Source organism: Peromyscus maniculatus, chromosome 17, assembly GCF_049852395.1.
Source record: "Peromyscus maniculatus bairdii isolate BWxNUB_F1_BW_parent chromosome 17, HU_Pman_BW_mat_3.1, whole genome shotgun sequence".
NCBI classification, from domain to species: domain Eukaryota; kingdom Metazoa; phylum Chordata; class Mammalia; order Rodentia; family Cricetidae; genus Peromyscus; species Peromyscus maniculatus.
Window position 1 is genome coordinate 54,696,206 of NC_134868.1, and position 19,744 is coordinate 54,715,949.

The window sequence follows — 19,744 nt, forward strand, 5'->3', positions numbered from 1 at the left end:
CCAGCACTCACCAATTGGGATAGGCTGGTTAACTATAGAACCCCAGGAAACTGCTTGACTCTGCCTCCCTATTGCTGAGTGTGTGCCCTCAGCCCAGAGAGCTCTGAGGATCAGGCCCAGATCCTCATGCTGGCGTATCAACACATCACTGTCTCTCTCCACAGCCCACAGGTGTACAGTTTCTCCATCATAATCTAACTTTGACATTTAGTAGTCATCAGTCTCGAGGCAATCGTAAACACCTCTGTACCATTTAGAAAGTTCTTCATCTACCTCGCTCCCTGGCAGTCAGCATTCTCAAATTTATCAGCACATCTTTTTAATTCAAAGAAATTAAATAATAAAGAAGCAAGGAGAGAGGTATAAGTACTTATGAATAATTTACTCAATTGATATTCAACTTACTTACTCATAATTCTGAGGAAGTAACTCATTTCAGAAAATAAGCCTGACTTTTGAAAATGGTGGCTTGAAAAATAACTAGAAGTATACATTGTACTGTTTTGTATTTCACTACACTTACAAAAAAAAAAAAAAACCCTGATCTTGGTTTTAATATTTGCTAGGTGTTTAAAAAGCCTTAATGATTTCACTGGGGACATAGTCAATATAACCTACATTTTCCACATGAAAATTACCAGTAAACACAAGTACACAGTTTGTCCTACTATAGGTGGAAGCATTGTCATGCATTCATGTATGACTTTTAGATAGAGATAGTTTTCATGATGCAAATATTAATGAGCAGCTGCATTTGGAAATGAGAAAAAGGTGGTTGCATTTTCTGAGATACCTGTAGCTGGGTATCCTTTGAATCCCAGACCATTTTTGCATGGCGTTTTCTCAAGAATGGTGAGAGAATATGTAAAGATGTCTATCAGGGGATATTTGTTCTAGAAGAGATTATAACTTTTAGCATTTTTCATGGTACACATCCACCATACATGGTACTGTGTTATACTGGATATATAATACAAGTACAGATCATATGTTGGCTGTCCCTCTCTCCATAATTTCCTATTCCCAATTATTCTTCTAAATTCTGCTGGAGGGTTTTGCAGGAGTTTTTGTTTATAACTTTAATATTATGGTATAGTTACCTGGTCTGAATTTAATTAAAAGTCTAATGTGGAAAACCACTTGGGAGATTGGCTCCCACATTTTACCCCACAGTACTCTTGAGGAAAGAGGGATAAGTGATTTGGACAGAAAATAGAGGAGAGAGAAACAGATAGAAACACAGGATAGCCTCAGGACGGCCTGGATTCTTATCCAGCAGCCCCTCCTGTCTCTTCTAAAGGATTATTTATAGTATTGCCAAGAGATCAAGAAAAAGATGCCCCCCCCAGCTCAGCCAAGTGTAGACCCTTCCAATTGCCTAGAAACCATGCACATGGTCAACCAATCCTCTAATGCAGCTCTGTTGGGTAAATCAAGCTCAGATCTCACTAGGAAACCTTTGTGGACCTCCATAATTCCCCTTTCTCAATACAAAAAAGGCCCCTCCAGGCCCATTGGTTACACTGTGCCTGTCTTAGGTCATCCTTCTTGATTAATTTTACATTCATACATTCAGGAAGTTATCAAGAAGAAAGCTGTCTATATTTAGCTACCAGTCTCTGGCAAGAGGGGGTACAGAGTTTAACTCAGCTCTGATCCAGGTCCCTACCGTGAGCTTGCAGACATCCCAGTGATATCTGATATCCATAGCTGTCACATGTCTTACTAAAGGAATAAAGGATAATAAAGATAGAATAGCCTTTTTGGAATGGGTCTAGAGTGATTACAGCAGTCTTAGCTGCACCAAACCCCTTTCTTGGTTCAAAACTCTCTCCTAACAGATGTTCAATAAAACTTTCAAGAGACTTGAAACTTTCAACAGTCATTTCAAATCATTTCAAAGTATCCACTCAAGTAAATAAAAACCCATGCTAATCATAAAGTCACTTTTACAAACTAACTCAATTGTGGGAGGCTTATCCCTTTGTGGGAGGCCTACTCCTCTCTAAACAGAAACAGATGGAGTGAAAACTTCTAGAAAAAAGACAGAAAAGCTCCCCTAATTATGATACCTTCACTTAAGTTTTCCAGGGGCCACTGAGATCATAAAATTATATTTTAAGCTATCATAAAAAGTATCCAAATATATCTGACGGTGAACGAGTAGTAAAAAGGTCAAGATGCTTCCAATGTGATTGATTTGGTTTATCCTTTTAAAAATATTAATGTTATCTAATTTGTCCAGACTAGACAGATATTTATGGAGCAATAAAAACAATTCTAGTATGAACTTACATCTAACATTTACACTTTTTACAGATTAACATTCAACGTTTAGACTTACATTCAACATTTACACTTTTTACAAACTTATATTCAAAATAAAACTCTATAGGGCTATTTTACAAAAATTAGCACATATCTAGAAGAGATTTCTTAAAACTATTTACCAAACTTATATTCAAAAGGAAACTCTATTAGCAAACATCTAGAAAGAATCTCTTAACAGAACTGACTTATTTTCTTTCAACAAGACAGAGAGTATGCAAATCATGAGTTAGCATAGTAAAAATTATAAGTGAACTCAACACTGCTTTATTTCTGAAAGTTCGGAGTTCATTGTCAGCTTGAATATCATTCTGAATGTTACTCCAGTTCTGGAGGAGCGTCATTGGAGTTGATATTTCTCTGTCCCATATATCATACCAAACTCAAGCAGCCAGCAAGCTTCTGAGGGTATATATATATATATATATATATATATATATATATATATATATATATATATATATATCCCTTCTTAATTTTTAAAACTGTTTCTTAAGATTGGCATAGGCTCTTTTCACTATGACTTGTCCTTGAGGATTATGAGATTATGAGTTATGAGGAATGCCTGTTTTATGTTCAATTTACCATCTTACTTTTTCATAGCAAATAATTCCCACCTGACAGGCAAGCTGTTCACCTGTTTCTCATTCTCTGGAGACAAGCTAACAAAGATTGTGGAAAAACAGTGGGTTTGGGGGGGGGGTTGGAGAGTGGGTTATAATGGTAGTATTTTCCTTGGACATTTTTCTGCTAATTTACCAGGAATATTTAAAAGTTTTTTTTTTAATCCCAGTCCATCTGCCTTCTTTCCATGCCTACTTGCCTATGCCCCCTCACATTTATACCCTACATTCCCAAGCTGCCTTTCTCTATAGTATCTCTATATTTCTCAAGCTACTTTTCAAGCTACATTTCCCAGGTTGCCTTTCTGGGTCCCAGAGAAAACTCAACTACAGCCAATGGTGGATGTTACTCTCCCAGTTTCCATTCAAACGGCCCAAGTCAAGTTTCTGCCCTTTTATAATGGGAGTTTTTTAAGTCAAGATTAAACTTTTCACCTGGCAGCATCCCTGGAATGGATCATGCCTGTCCACATACACTCAGACAGGTGCTTGTTGCCAGAAGCAAAACCCCTTGGCACTTACTCCCCTGTGTCACCAGATCAGTGAAAGAAGATGAAAATACTTGAAATAAAAGCTTCTTCAGCCTGTTTAGAGAGATTCCCTCCTGGATAGATCTTTATCTTGTCCTGCTTGTCTCCTCCCCCAGATACAGAGTCCCTGATGCCTTAGCTCAGGTTCAGTTTTTCTGCTAACTACTTCCCCAACAAAAGCCCTGCCCCTGGTCCCACACCATCTTTGCCATGGCTCCACCTTGGAGGATGCTGCCCTTGTTTGGCTTTCCACATGTACTTTCTTGGGTGTAAGTTTAGGTTGCAAGGGATTCTGGCTGCTGTTTTTACTAATACTGACTTGAAGGAGAGGCAGGACTAGCAAAGGGGATTTGCCATGTTCCAGAGGTTCGTTTTTTTCCCCTAGAACAAATACCAGTGAGTTAAATTTTTGCCCTTACAGAAAGAGAAAAAAAAATCTGAGAAGGAAAGGTCTGAAAAACTTTTAGTTTTTTAGAGAGAGAAACTGCTAAGTTTTCCCCAAAACTTCTGTTCTCTAAACTTTGGCTTCATGATCAAATGGAAACTAATTTTGATTGTACGGTGTTTCCATACAGTGGTGATGCCAGAAGAGTGAAGAGTTTTATTTCATCCATATCCACCTCAAGAAAAATTCTTTCCCTGTAACTCAAGGCTTAGATCCAAGCTGTCTACAAGCCAAAAGCTTCCACGGAAATCTTTTTTCTGTCCATTTTCTTTCATAGTTTTTTTCATGACTCCAATTCTCCTCAGGAGTTTGTGTTCATAGTCCCAAAGTTGGAAATCAAAGACATAGTTCCTCTGTCTTGTTGCTCATCTTATTATACCTTATCCTAAGTTTCTTTTTACCCAATATTCCTAATTCTACTCTTATTTTAAATTTCTTCTTACACTATATGCCTATATTCTACCTTATATTTTTTCATAATTTTTATAGATAGAAATTAAGACAAAAAAGAAAGAAACTTAGATAAAGAGAAATATATGCCTCACTCACTTTAAACTTTGTCATTACAACACCTAACTTTCACTCCTGAGAATAAAATACTCTCACCTTTATTTTAATTCCTTACCAGGCATACCTCCTTATACCCTGACACTCCTTTCGCCAAGTCCCTGGTCCTTGTTCCTGGCACCACCTGGGGGGTCAGCTGGGAGACTGGCTCTCACATTTTATCTCAGGGTACTCTTAAGGAGAGAGGGATAAGAGAGTTAGACAGAAGGATAGAGGGGGAGAGAAACAGATAGAAACACAGGAAAGCCTCAGGAGGGCCTGGATTCTTATCCACCAGCCCCTCCTGTCTATAAATAAATAAAGCCTCTAAAGGGCTATTTATAGGAATGCCAAGGGATCTAGCAAAAGACCTCTCCCTAGCTCAGCCAAGTGTAGACCCTTCGAATCAACTAGAAACCATGCACATGGTCAATCAATCCTCTAATGCAGCTCTGCTGGGTAAAGCAAGCCCAGATCTCACTGGGAAAACTTTTGGGGCTTCCACAGTCTCATAAGACACTGTAGTGAATTTGGTCCTATTAAGAGTGGTGGGCTAATACTTTTCTGAGATACTGTATGTACTTCAGTGCTAAGCATGGCTGTGATTTATACAATAAAGGTGACAAGATGCACATACCAGTAAAGGAGACCAAGGACGACACTCTGCACCACCACATGAGTACACTGTGCCTTAACCTTGAGTGCCCTTCTACACTGGTCCTGAGAGCTCTTTGTTTTTCTGTTCCTGATTGTCTGTGGGAAACTGTACTGGGTGGTACAGTTGAAAAAAATGCTTAACAAGCTTGCACAGTTTTAATGTTACAAGCAGAACATTATCAACATTGTCAATACCATGCCTAATGTAGACTATTAAGAGAAAAATGGTTGTATTAATGACTTTGGTCTCTCTCATCCTGTCTGGGTTGCAATGTCTTTCTGTAAGGCAGCAGATGAGCCCAGACCATTTCAACTTATTTTTTTGTTACAAGGGTCTTGAGTGAGGGGTGTTTGTCCAGCGAACCACCAAGTTCAGACAAAAAAAAAAAAAAAAAGAATTGCACATCCTGGAAAACAGACCCAGGAAGAGGGTGAGAATGTGAAAGGAAAGTGAAAAGAGAAGTGACGGTTGAAGATAAAAGGGTCTCCGAGAGAGAGTGACAGTTGGAGATCATGGGGTCTCTCAGAGTGGGAGACTAAGAGAGAGCTCCAGCAGGGATGGAGAAGCACCAGACACAGAGAGAAAAAACCATATCAAGACCAAGGGAGGGGCTCCAGTTAGGGGTCCACCCAAAGGCTCTGGGTTGAACTTTTACAGGCTCTACCTCCCATAATCTCTTTCCACCTTCTTGATTAGTCCTACCCAGAGTCTCTTCCTTTTGGAAAGATCCTTTCATTCCTTCAGTAACTGAAGCCTCCTGGAGAGTCCTTCCCATCCCTGTTAAAACTCCTTGCTGGAACCTGTAAAGTTCTCAGGGCCTGTCTGTCACGCTCTGAGCAGAGTATTTAATTTTATTTATTCAAGTTTAATTTTATATACCTAAACAACTAATGTACATGTATTTTGAAAAGCTTTTTGCCAAGCATACATTATCTCTTTACCAGATATCACCACTGCTGCAAGCTGCAAGAATATGTTATGGAGATTCAGCTGTATGTAATAAAGCTATACCTAGAAGGGTCAAGGAATTCTTCTAGAGAAAAGTCAAATATCAAGGAATATTTGATGATATTTTGCTTTTAATATATCAGGTGTCTTCTGCTATGACTTTCATGTGTGCTCATGTACTATTAGGCCTTAACAGCAAACAGTTATAAACATCTCAGACCTACTGCTGATCTGAACTAGGTAACACCCCTACAGAGCCTAGGAGACAGGCAGGTATGTAGATGCATAGCTTTGTTTCTTATGCAAATGAAGCTCAAACTGTCTCTTTCCTTCAGACCTAGTGGCATTCCAGAGCTATTGACTCAGGACAAAAGAGTTTTTTTCATAACCAGGTGAAGGCTGGGGCAGAATTTTCCTAGTCTGAACAGAGTTGTATGGCCAAATATGGGAGAACAGGGCAGAGTTTTTGGATGAGTAGGGATTGGATCAGATCAGAAGAGGAAGTAAAGATGGAGGATGAAGGAATGGAGGATGAAGAAGAGGTTGAGAGCATATGAGCTTAGTTATTACTAGGACTATGAGAGGACAGAAAAAGAAGGGACAGAGAAGAACTGAGTGTCAAAACAGAACTGAAAATATGTAGACAGAATTTTGTTATAGAGAAATAAAGTGGATGGACAAAAGAGCCTGGTGTACTTATATTCTTTCCCTTCAGATTACCCCAACTCCAGTCATAGCATCTTCCCCAGGAATCTGGGAGAAATCTTCTCAGGGCAGGCCCCTGGGAAAATTTTGATACACCACTCCACATTGACAAATGTCTTACATGAATCTATATGTGCAGGTGTTCCTTGGCAACTGTGGGTAACTAGCATCCAGGAGACTCATAGATACCTAAGTCTACCTTCTATGCATGTATTCTTCACAAATCCTCTCAGGTGTTTCACTGGTCTCCAGAGTGTCTACACCTAGTGCAATGTAGATGCTGTGTTAACAGCTGGGATGGTAGACAAGCAACAATGGTAAGAGAAAGAAATGTGCACGCATATCACAGAAGAAATTTTAAAAGTCTCCATTTTAATTTCATTAAATCTGTGGGTTTATAACCCACAAGACAGGGTGGATTGCATTCTGTAGTATGTATTATGAACATACATAATTAAACATTGTGTCTCTCATCAGATGTTTATATTGCTAGCTTTGCCATTACCCACACTGATTTGCAAACAGTCTTACAAGAAAATCACTACCCATGTTTATGATTAATTCTTTAGAACAAATCCCAGGAAATAATTTACTAAATTAAACAGAGTGAGCATTCTCAAATGCCTTAATTCAAATCCTTCTTTGGGGTATTTGCCTGTTTGTCAAATCATATATATGTTTTAATTTGACCTGATTTAACTTTAACTTAAAATAATGAGATATTATTTAAAGAAAAATACGAAAATTTAAAAGATTCTTACTAAAATCTTAGAAACCTGGGATTTTGAAAATATATTTTTCTGTGAAAATGCAAATACTTACATTTTGATTTCCATAATTATCTCCATATGAGGAAGCCAGCATGATTTCTTTTATCCTGAAGGGTTTTTCTGTTAGCAATCATGATCATATTCCTCAGCCACTTTAGTTTCCTATTTTGAGGATTATCTGTTTAGATCTGTACCCATTTTTAATTGTTTTTTGTTTTGATTTGATTTCTTGATTTCTAATTTTTGGAATTCTTTATAAATGTTGCTTATTAGCTTTCTATTGGATATGGAGTTAGTAAAATATTTTCTCACCTTGTAGACTGCTGCTTTTCCCAAATGATGGTGTGTAGCAAGCTTTCTTTTGGGCTACCAATCAGCTCCCAAAGCTTATTATTAGTTATGACTGCTCGGCCTTATGTCTGCTTCTTACTAGCTCTTGTAACTTATATGAACATGTTTCTCTTTATCCATGTCTTGCCTGAGGGCTTTTTACCTTTCTTTCATTCTGTATTTCTTACTCCATATCTGACTGACTGGTGGCTGCCTGGCTGGCTGGCCCCAGATGTCTCCCTCTCTTCTTCCCTCATTGTTCCTTCACTGTGCCCTCTTGTTCTCCTCTTGAGACTAGATTCCTGCTCCTCTTTATTCTCTATAGCCATCATCCCTGCCTATCCATCTACTGCCTAGCTATTAGCCATTTAGCTCTTTATGGGACCAATCAGGTGCCTTAGGCAGGCATGGTAAAACAACACATCTTTACATAAATATATGAATGCAGCAGAAACAAATGTAACACATTGTTGCCTAGTTAAATAAATATCCAATAACATTTCCCCCTTTTGTCTAAATAAAAGGAAATAATTTTAACATAGTAAAATTGTATATAGTAAGATCAGTTATCAAGTAAGAGTTACATTTACAATATCCAGTCCCTTTGCATTTGGAAAATTAAGAGAAATCACTCTATTATCTATTCTATCTTGATGAGTCCAAAGCTCTTTATATAGTTTACCTTCTATCATAACAAAGGAAAACTGCAACTATAACTATCTAGTCTTCAACTCCATCAAAGACCCCAGAAGGGTATAATATTACCCGAGTAAACAGAAAGTGCAGAGCAAGCAACTTGAAAAACTAAAGAAATGACCGAGACATCTGGCTGCCTGGACAGTTACCCAAATTTCCTCTGAAACTTTGGGGCATCCATATTCAACATATAGGCCTACGATATCTGGCAGATTTTTCTATGAAGCAGGAATTTTGGAGGACTTTCCCACCTTGATTTGGCAAAGTTTAACAATCTTCTATGTCCTGACTGTCCAGTTTGGATGGTATACTGTCAGCAGTAGAGGCAAGGACATTTTCTAGCCAAAATGACTAGCTGTCCAACATGGAAAACAAACTCTGTATGGAAGTTCTTCAATGCCTATCCTCTTTCCTGAAATAAATTGGTACTGCCAGGAACAAATGTATCTCACTGTCATGAAAACTCTTATCTTAACAAAAAATACTAAATGCCATATTCTGTAAGTCTTTGAAGTGTCTGAAGACAATCTATCTAAAATATATCTCTGTATGATTGTGAATATATACCAAACATAATTATAAGTTTCATTGTTATCGATGACTACTAGCCTGCATGTCTTAATTATCCTAAATGATTTATAATAATAGCTTTCAAGGACTAAATGAACTGCATAGGTACAATGCCTTAAAAAAAGAGTAGAAACATATATACAGGATGTGGTAACTAATATAATCTTAAATTTATATATATATATATATATATATATATATATATATATATATATCCCTTAAACAAGAATAGAAACATATACACTAAGTTATAACAAGAAATAACCTTAAATTTGTATCAATATACAAAAATCTATACCAATATAAAATATTTGAGATTAATACTTGCTTTTTCATTTAAAGTAGTTTCAATAATATACCCTTTCATCCTAGCATTCTTATATCCCCTATTTCTTTTCAGAAAGAGATCCTTGAATTTAACCTCCCTTGTTTAGTTTATTCTCAATCATGACCAATAATAATTTGAAAATAATTCCCATAAACAATGACAAGCACCTATAACCCACTAAATGACTGAAAACTACCCCTCCACCCTTGGGCATGTAGGTGTCATATTCCTAAAATTACTTCTTGTTTTCTGGAGTTGATGGTATCTTTAGGAGACACTGAGAAAATTGAGATAATGGTCAAGTCCTGGGAAAACTAGCTGTAACATTTATTGTCCAATCTCAGAACTGTTCCCATGCAGAGGGATCAGTATATCTCCTGTCTTGTAGTTTTTCTGGTTTATTTCTTTATGTGTATAGCCAAGGTTTTCAGGAGGTCTCTCCCAATCAAACCTGATCTCTATTAACCTTGAAGGAAAACACAGCCTTTTGTTTCCTTTGGAAACAAAGGCATAACCTCCTCCCCAGCACAATATATTTTCTGACTTTCATTTTAAAGTTAAGGCAACCCTAACATATCTAGGCTGGTTTAATTTAGCAGCCCCTTTTTACAATACTGTGTCTTGTAGCAGCTTTCATTCACTCATCAGCATTCAAAGAATTCAAAGTTAACACAACACCATACAGAATCCAGACTCCCTGTGCATTCTCCCCCACCCCCCTCTGGTTTTTCAAGACAGGGTTTCTCTGTGTAGTTTTGGTGCCTGTCCTGGATCTTGCTCTGTAGACAAGGCTGGCCTTGAATTCACAGAGATCTACCTGGCTCTGCCTCCTGAGTGCTAGGATTAAAGGTATGCACCACTATGGCCCAGTGTATTTCCCATCTTTACATGGCTTATTTTTTTATATTACTTTACTCAGTCTTTAATGACTTTACTTTTGTAAACTTTTTTCTTATGACTGTTTATACCTATTTTCTTTTCTTTCTTAGCCTACACACATTTTTAAACACACTATAATCTGTTTAAGGGTTTGTTTGTTTTTTCCAATCTGGGCCTGTCTTACTGTGTGTCTCTAGCTTTTTCTGACCATGTAAGCCAAACCTTAAACTACTAAGCCACTTTATGCTCATGGCTGCCTTCACCCCCCTCAGGTCCATGAAAGCTGACCTTTACACTCCACAGACCTGGCCAAGAGTTGCATTTAACTGGGAGTTGCATCTAACTGGAAAAGGCTCTTAACTGCTTCAGCTCTAGAAAGCTAGTACCAGCATGGTGGAAGACATTTTTATTTAGCTTTTTGTTTCTACTTAATATGCTCTGCAAATGCTTGCTGTACAACATAGCCTATTAAAGGAGCCATATCAGGTCCTATGTGGAAATTTGGGCCCCATGTTGGGTGCCAAATGTAGCAAGGCTTTCTTTTGGGCCACCAACCAGCTCCAAAATCATGACCCAAAGACTTATTATTAGTTAAGGATGCTCAGCATTATCTTATGCTCATTTCTTTTTCTTTTTTTTTTTTTTTTTTTTTTTTTTTTTTTTTTTTGGTTTTTCGAGACAGGGTTTCTCTTGTGTAGCTTTGCGCCTCTCCTGGAACTCACTTGGTAGACCAGGCTGGCCTCGAACTCACAGAGATCCGCCTGCCTCTGCCTCCCGAGTGCTGGGATTAAAGGCGTGCGCCACCACCGCCCGGCCTTATGCTCATTTCTTGCTAGCTCTTATAACTTATATTTACCTGTTTCTTTTCATCTACATTTTGCCTCAAGGCCTTTTTGTTTTTTTACCTTTCTTTCATTCTGTATGTCATACTCTGTATTTGACTGGCTGGTAGATACCTGGCTGGCTGGCCCCAGGCATCTCCTTCTCTTTCTCCCTCATTCTCCCCTCAAGCTTAGATTCTTCCTCTTCTTTATTCTCTCTGCCCAGCAGCCCAGCCTATACCTTCTACTACCTAGTTATTTGCCATGCAGCTTTCTATTAGACCAATCAGGTGCCTTATGCAGGCAAGATGAAACAGCAACCCATCTTTAACATAATTAAACAAAATGCAGCATAAACAAATGTAACACATCTTTGCCTAGTTAAACAAATATTCCACAACAATTGTGTTCTTCGTGATACAGAAGTTTTTCAGGTTTATGAACTCCCAATTGTTCATGTTTTTTTATCTTAATGCCTGCATTAATGGTGTTCTATTCAGAAAGACTTTTCCTGTGCCAATGAATTCAAGGTTATTCCCTGCTTTCTCCTCTATCAGGTTCAGTGTATCTGGTGTTATGTTGGGGTCTTCAAAACATTTGGAGTTGATTTTTGTGCAAAATGATGAGTCTATATCTATTTGAATTATTCTACATGCAGTTGTCTGGTTTTACCAGCACCATTTATTAAAGATACTGTCTTTTTTCATTGTGTATTTGTGGCTTCTTTATCAAAGATCAGGTGTGTGGATTTATGTCTGGATCTTCAAATTGATTCCATTGATCAATATGTCTGTTGTTATACCTACTGTAGTAGAACTGCTGAGTTTTAGTGTATACATAGTGTCTTGGCTGTTACTGACTGTGTTTTACTCTGGTGTTTAGGCATCTGTGTTTGAGATTATTATAATTCTAGGTGCTGATATCTAGTCTTGTTTTTGTTGGGTAGGCATTTTGTTCCTTAGTTTCTATTGCCCTCTCTGGTTCTTAGGAAAGTATAATGGCTGTGTATTGCTTGGCAGAGAATTCTTCTGAGATACTGCCAGGTGCAACCAATGACATTACAGGTATAATGTGTTTCTAGGTATCGGGAGCTGATATTTAGCAATGGGGATGGGCTAGAAAGGGGAACTGGGGGAATCTACAGAGGTGAATAAGAAAGATGTTCCTTCAGGATCTGCTTAGCACCCTGGGAATGGGGTCAGAGAGTGAGAAGAGGCCATAACAGGTGGTCTGCTATAGAGCTGGGCATGTAACTGGGGATTGGATAGGGAGGTGAGGAGGAAGAGTGAAGATCTGAAGTTAACCTACCTGCTTCTCTGCTGGCCTTACTTCCTTTCCTGGCAGGAGTGGCCACAGGGTTCCTAGAGATAACTGCTGAATTTTGGGACTGGGATAAAGATTGGAGTAGGGGGAAGGATAGTTGGAGGCCAAGACCTGCGTAATTCACTGAAGATGGGTGAGGAGAGGGAGGGTGGGCACAGCAGGTGGATTTCTGTAAAGCTGGGGTGATACTGGGGTATTGGGTTTGAAAGAGAGAAGGGAGACGTGAAGATCTGCAGTTTCTCTACCTGCTTCACTGGCTGGTGGCTTGGTGTGAGACTTTCCAGGAAATGCCTGCTGGAGTAGGCAGCTGGATAAAAAATTAATTTATCTCATGGATAAAAGTTTGTATTGTTTCTTTAAATACTTATCCATACATTAATATTTAAAGAAAAAATTTTTTACTTTTATTTTGTTTTAAATGTGCAACCAATTTTCAAATCATAATTATGAGATCCATATTTCTATATTTCCCTTTAATGGTCTTCTCAAGTCAGTTTTAGTAATCTAAGTTTCATAGAAAAATATTATATACGGAATTTAAAATGCAATGTCAAAACTTAATTCCTTACCAGGTATAAGTGGCACATGCCTTTAATCCGAGCACTTGGGGGCAGAAGCAGGTGGATCTTTGTGAGTTCAAGAAAAGGAGTTTCAGGAGAACCAGGGCTATGTAGAGAGACCCTATCTCAAAAAAAATAAAAATAAAAAAGAACTAATTCTTTAAATCAACTCCTCATTCCTTCCTTCCTTTGCTGTTTTTAAGACTCATACACACAGCACAAACTGGTGGTCCATGCTATAGTGCTGCTGGTAACAAGTAGTAGCTGTCTTCCTTTTTTCACCATAGTTTCTAGAGTTGGTGGTTGGCAGGGGTTGTGTATTCAGTGAACATAATTTGAAACCCACCAGTTTGGCCAGTGAGATGCATAAAGGTGTTTGCTGTCAAGCCTGACAACCTGTGTTCAATACCCAGAATCCACACTGTGAAAACAGAATTGACACCTATAAGCTGTCTTCTGACATCCATGTAACATAAGTGCACACACACACACACACACACACACACACACACACACCCCAAACATTATAAAAAATTAAAATAGAAAAGCCACCAAGTTTTACATTTAGACAATAGAATTATAAAATATAGGAAAGAATAAATTCAAGAAGTGAAAATGTAAAAAAATGCATAAAATAAAAGAGTAATAAGATAATGAAAGAAAAAGTTGGGTATAGGTGCTCACACCTGTAATCTGTAAAGATTAGGTGGGAGAACTGTTGTGAGTTCAAAGCCTGCTTAGACTACATAGTGGATTCCGGGTCAGCCCAGCATAGAGTGAAACCCTGTCTCAACAAATAAATAAAAGAGACAATAAAGACAATTAGTAAATGAAAAAATGCAAAAAGGTATTCTTCTGGATATCACTGAGTAGTAAAATAACTGACAATTTTTTTCAATAGACAGGGAATGTATATAAACATGAAATCACTCTTTAGAAACTTTAAAATATAATAGGTTATCTTATAATGATATGTTGTAAATAGCTTCCAGACCAGAAAAATCAATAAAGAAGGAAGTGGTCTAATATTTTTAATAGTTTAAAACAACCTATCCATCAAAAGAGGGAGGAAGTTAGGGAGAGAAAAACTTAGCTGAACTCTAAAATCCATCTTATTTGCATGCCAGTGAAAACATGTGTGCTTATCCAAGCGAAAGGCGAGGAATAATGTCATAAGGTTTCAGTCTTTTTTATGAGAAACAAAAGAGCAGGAAATGCAACAAACATGTCCAAGGTTTAAATAGCAAGTGTCTTTTCCTGTGGCAAAGAATTCAGCAAGATGAGAGTAGGCAGCTGTATTCAGATAGTATATAGTAGACAGGTCTCAAACCCTGGGACAGATGGATCTAAAGTGGATCTGGCTGCTAGGTTCTCCCTGCATCCCTCAGTTCCTAGCTGTCACAGGGTGGTATAGTCTACCCTGAACTTCTGTAGCCAAGGTATTAGGCTGGGCTGCTCTATCCCCAGAGGTTCTTCCCTATATAATTCAGCCATCTTGGTTACCTACCTGTCTTTTACCTTTTGGCCTCTTGGCTGCTACATCTGGTTCTTCTCTGTTCTTGCTCCCTTTCCCTCCCCCTGTCTCCTCACAGGGCTCAGGGTCATGTCTACTCTGGACTCTCCCTGATGTCCTTGCCCTGACTATGCTCCCCATTTTATCTACAATACACTTTCTCCTCCACCATGTCATGTCCTTCCCTTATCATTCCTTTTTTTATCATTCAACATCAACCCTAATTAGAAAGAGAAATGACACATTATGCAAATGGAGCAGATGCCTGTGATCAGGTAATGTGTTGGCTATGGTCCTGTTCTGTCTCTGTCCATGAACTTTGGTAACTTTATCCTGTCTTAGAGTTTAAAATTGTGTATCAGTGGGAAACATGTTAGTCTGATTATCATCTAGACTTCTTCTGGAGCCCCTCACAATGTTAGAACTGCCTTTGTATTTCCCTCTGCATAGTTCTGAGCTCTGAGGTCCAACCCAGAGATTCCACTCTTCCAAGTCACACAGGTGCCTACCTTCTCCTTTTCTCAACTGGGTCGATGGCCACTCCAGTCTTTTTGATTTGAAGCTAAAAATCTTTAAAGCTCCTCGCATCCTCTTTTCCATAGCCCTCCACCTGATTTTGCTACTTTTCAAAGTGCATCTAGAATCTGCTCGGCTCTCATTGTCTGCACTGTGCTGCTTCCATAAGGAACATGGATCTCCTTCTGGCATCTCTTGGGAAGGTCACAGATTTGACACTATCCATCTGCAATATTTTTTTCTATAGCATGAAGTATAAATAAGCATATTTTTTCAACTGAGGGTGAGATAATTGTTTCACAATCACTGGACTTGATATCTCACCCAGCCAAAAAGACAAAATACTTAACACATCCTAAGAGGTCCTGTTTCCTTTGTCTCTTCCTCCTCCCAATCACCTACCTCTCATTTCTTCTATTGTCTTGTGACTTACTCCTCTCTGTCTGCTCTGGGTTCCTGGGTTTTCTGCAAGGCTGAAGTCCTCTGCAACAGATCCTGGCTTGGTGGAATGGCTCTTTGTGTGACTGTTTCAGACTCCACGGGTTTCTTCAAGACTTTGCATACACCTCATCCTGCTGTGTGGCTTAACCTCAACAGTCTATGCCATCTGTCTCTCCCATCCAGTACTTGAGAGTCTCCCCCTCCCTCCATTTCTGCTTTTGATCCAGTCCTACTCACCATCTACTAGAATGTGGTATTCTTTGTTTATTCTTGTTGCTGTGCATTTCCATCACAATACAAATGGTGATGGCTGCTTATGCAATTCAGTGACTTCTTCCATGATCTCAGAGGTGCTTTTCATTCACTGCTGGGATTCTACAAATAGTAAATTGCTCAGCTACTTTGTAGGAAAAATTCTTTACACACACACACACACACACACACACACACACACACACACTGGTCAATCTCATTAATCATCAAAGGCCATGATTAAACAAAACATGCGTATCTGTCAAAGTCTCTGCCTCCACACATAGTATCGTGTCAAGAATTGGCAAAGACTCGACAAAGAACATACCTTGGCACATTATTATGAGACTAGAAGTAGAGTCACAGGGAGAGCAGGATGGCTGGGTGTTTGTTTGTTATGCCAGCCCTCCATATCCCCTGGGATGGGCATTCTAGAATGCCCACTGTGGTACTGCACTCTATTACTAGAGGGAGAGAGAGAGAGAGAGAGAGAGAGAGAGAGAGAGAGAGAGAGACAGAGAGAGAGAGAGACAGACAGAGAGAGACAGAGAGACAGAGAGACAGAGAGACAGAGAGACAGAGAGACAGAGAGAGAGAGCAACTGGGGTCCAGTAAGGGGAGGAAAGAGTAAAGCAAGTCCCTGGACATTTGAAATAATTAACAGGGGTCTGGAGAGATGGCTCAGGGGTTCAGAGTGTAAACTGTGCTTGCAGAGGACCCACATTCTGTTCCTAGCACGCACATCAGCTTCCTCACCACTGCCTATTACTCTAGCTTTGGGGAGATGACATCCTCTTCTGGCCTCTGCAAGCACCTTCAATCCATGTGCATGCATGTAAAACACACACACACACACACACACACACACACACACACACACACACACAAATAAAAAATAAATTAAATCTTGAAGTAAATTAACAGACTATATATACTCTTTACCCGTGGAAACTCATGATCCCAAATGTAAGACTGAACTGAGAATGATACAGGTCTACAAGGTTCCACCTTCATGATTCCCATTAACCACATATAGGGGACCAGGGACTCAGGGAGCTCATACATTAGCACGTGTGGAGATGCCAAAAGTCTAGTTGGGAATACCACAACACACAGTGAGGGGTATTAGGATAAGTAGGTGATTGGCTAGTAGTGTGCAGGGGATATGGAGATATACCCATAAAAATTTAGTTTTGAAAAGAGTTGAAACAAGCAGGACAAACTATTGAGAAATATGCTGAAAAGTAAATTCTACTACATTCTGTACTTTATATATACTATTCTGTACTGAATGTCTAAATGTACGCTACATGTTTTATTCTTTACCTAAGAGAGGTGTGCCAATCCTTCATATATGTAATATGTGGGAAGTGTTGTAACTGAGATTCACGTACAGTTCTGTGCAGGTCAGCTATGGTGACTGTGTCTGTGGCAAAATCTACGCGCAATAAACAGTAAATGAAATCCTATAAAGAATTTTGAGGAAACGTTTATTGACTTTTTGCCAAACTTTAGTTAAATTCTTCTATCTCTCCATCATCACCTTGAGCTTCTTCCGGTGTAAAGATAGTTCCTGGAAATACCTGTAAGTCTAAGAGAAGTGGATGGAATGTTACAAAGAAGAGAATTTATATCGGGCAGTCTGCTTTTGTGTCATTGTCTCAAATAATGTACTAACCCTGAAGATGAAATGTACAGAAAGAACATCAGAACAGACCAAGCAAAGGGGCTGGGTTTGGAATCTTTCTCCTGGGGTGTGTGCTGCCACCTAGTGGCATATTAAGGACAGCATTGATAAGAAGAAGCCAGGGTACCAAACTTGTTAGGGTTGTGTGTACTCTGGCTGGAATTATAAAAACCATCTAGCAGTCTTGGAATGAAATGTTGTGTCTCTGGACAGCAGCTCAGCCTATACCATGACTCTCTACACTAGTGACTGATGTGTTTGGACTCTACTGTGTTTTGAACTGCCCAGACCCTCATTCTTCTTTGTCTGATATGCTAGAAGATACTTGATGGAGATGTGAAGTGAGCTGGTGGTCAGTACAACCTCATGGCTAGGATAAGGCCCTTTGCGGAGGGAAAGTATGATTCTCACTGAACACAGGAGCTCTGCTCTCTCTTTGCAGCCTCCACTTCATCGTGTTTGACACCGAGACAGCTCATGACATCCTCAAGGTCTGGGACGGTCCTGTGGACAGCAACATTCTGCTGAAGGAGTGGAGCGGCTCGGCCCTGCCTGAGGACATCCACAGCACATTCAACTCACTCACACTGCAGTTCGACAGCGACTTTTTCATCAGCAAGTCCGGCTTTTCCATCCAGTTTTCCAGTAGGTGCAAATACGGGTTTCTTCCTTCAACTTTCGTGTGTGCCAGGGTGCAGAGCTCTGGGTTCATATGTGATTGGGCAATGTGTGCTTAGCATAAATTGAGACTTGGAGAGGACTTATTGGAAAGGAGAAGAAATTTTTCTTTTCTTTTTCATTTAGGGGACAGAGATTTCTATTCTCATCTGTGAATGGTTCATAACCAAGGTCCTTACAACAAAGGACAAATGAACACAAGAAAAACATTGCCAACTTTACTTACTATTGGTTTTGTGTAACTTGGGAACATCTGTAAGTGAAGACCTAAGGGAAGAGAGGAAAGCTCAGGTGGAAGCCGATAAGGGCAAATGGTATGACCAAATGGCAGTCAGCAGTGAGCATTGTGAGCCCTGCTGGGGGAGTAGAGTCTTCTCCACATCACTGTATGCCTTCCTCTGCTCATGGGAAAGACTGTCGTGGCAGGAAAATCATGTGACTAACCTTATAGAGGATTGAATATGCTTGCTTCAAGACCTGTAGAGGCACGAGGTCACAGAGCTGCTTTTCTCAAATGCTAGTGGCTGTATTTTATGGTGGTATGTCCTCAGTCCATCATTGTCAAGACTAGAGTTGGCTTGGGAACTGTGTATATTACCAGGTAGGGAATTCTGTAGGGAAAAGAAAGGCTTCAAAGCTTTCACTGGGACAGCAACTCTCTAGGCAGCAGGAGGAGGCAGATATCAAATGACATTAATATGGGAAAGTGGTGCTTGTGTCTGGGGTTCTCCTGTACCTGGCATTGAAGCTGGGTTTCCTGATTTGAGTCTGTCTGGGGCCTCAGGCACTTGCTAACAGGGCTTACTCATACTGTGCTTTCAGACTCCACTTCACAAGTGTCTGCATCCTTCCTCTGACTAATGTATTAGCTGAATTATTACTGAGAGAGGCACATTCCCACACTTTAACTCTTACATACTTAAGATAGTCACATCCACACTGCCCAGCCCATTCAAACAAATTGCTTTCTCAGAAGGATGGAACGGATACATGCTCTAGCAGTTCAAACATTTAGTACCCTCCAAAGAGCAGCAGACAGAGGTGCCATATAATTTGGTAACATACATGGTCAGCCAAAGAATCCTGACAATAAACTTGCACCCACATAGCCTGTCTCTTGGCAGGCACATGGAGAGCCATGTTTAGTATTTGCATGAGGAAATGTAAGGCTGAGGTCAAGTGAATGCCTTCAAATGTCAGCAATTAAATCAAGGTTATAGTCTCCACAATTTCTTACTCTGGTGTCACTGTGCTTTGAGGCGATAACTTGCAGACACATGCCTTTACTTTTATTTTGATTATCATTCTTTTGAGACAAGAAATCATGTAGCCCAGGGTGCCCACAAACTTGCCATGTAGCTAGAGATAACCTGGAACTTCTGGTTTTCCTGTCTCCACCTCCCAGGTGTTATGACTACAGGCATGAGTTTATATGGTGCTGAGCATTGAAGGGAGGGCTTCGTGCATGTTAACATGTACTCTATAGACAGAGCTACATCCCTGGCCACTGGAGCCATACCTTTATACAGAAGTATCATTGCTGGACAACGGACCTCTCTGGAGATGCTTCCTTCAGTGACCATCCTAGCTTGGTGAT

General features: G+C 39.5%; 1 protein-coding gene across 2 annotated transcripts in view; it reads left to right on the forward strand.

The window, feature by feature from the left end:
* The window catches only part of Csmd1 (CUB and Sushi multiple domains 1), a 1,611,441-nt gene that overhangs the window by 1,368,090 nt on the left and 223,607 nt on the right, over positions 1 to 19,744 (forward strand). For both annotated transcript variants that reach the window (XM_042262873.2, XM_042262874.2), the window contains exon 26: positions 17,912 to 18,114. In XM_042262873.2, the coding sequence (XP_042118807.2) occupies positions 17,912 to 18,114 (203 nt within the window). The remainder of the gene's footprint in view (positions 1 to 17,911; positions 18,115 to 19,744) is intronic.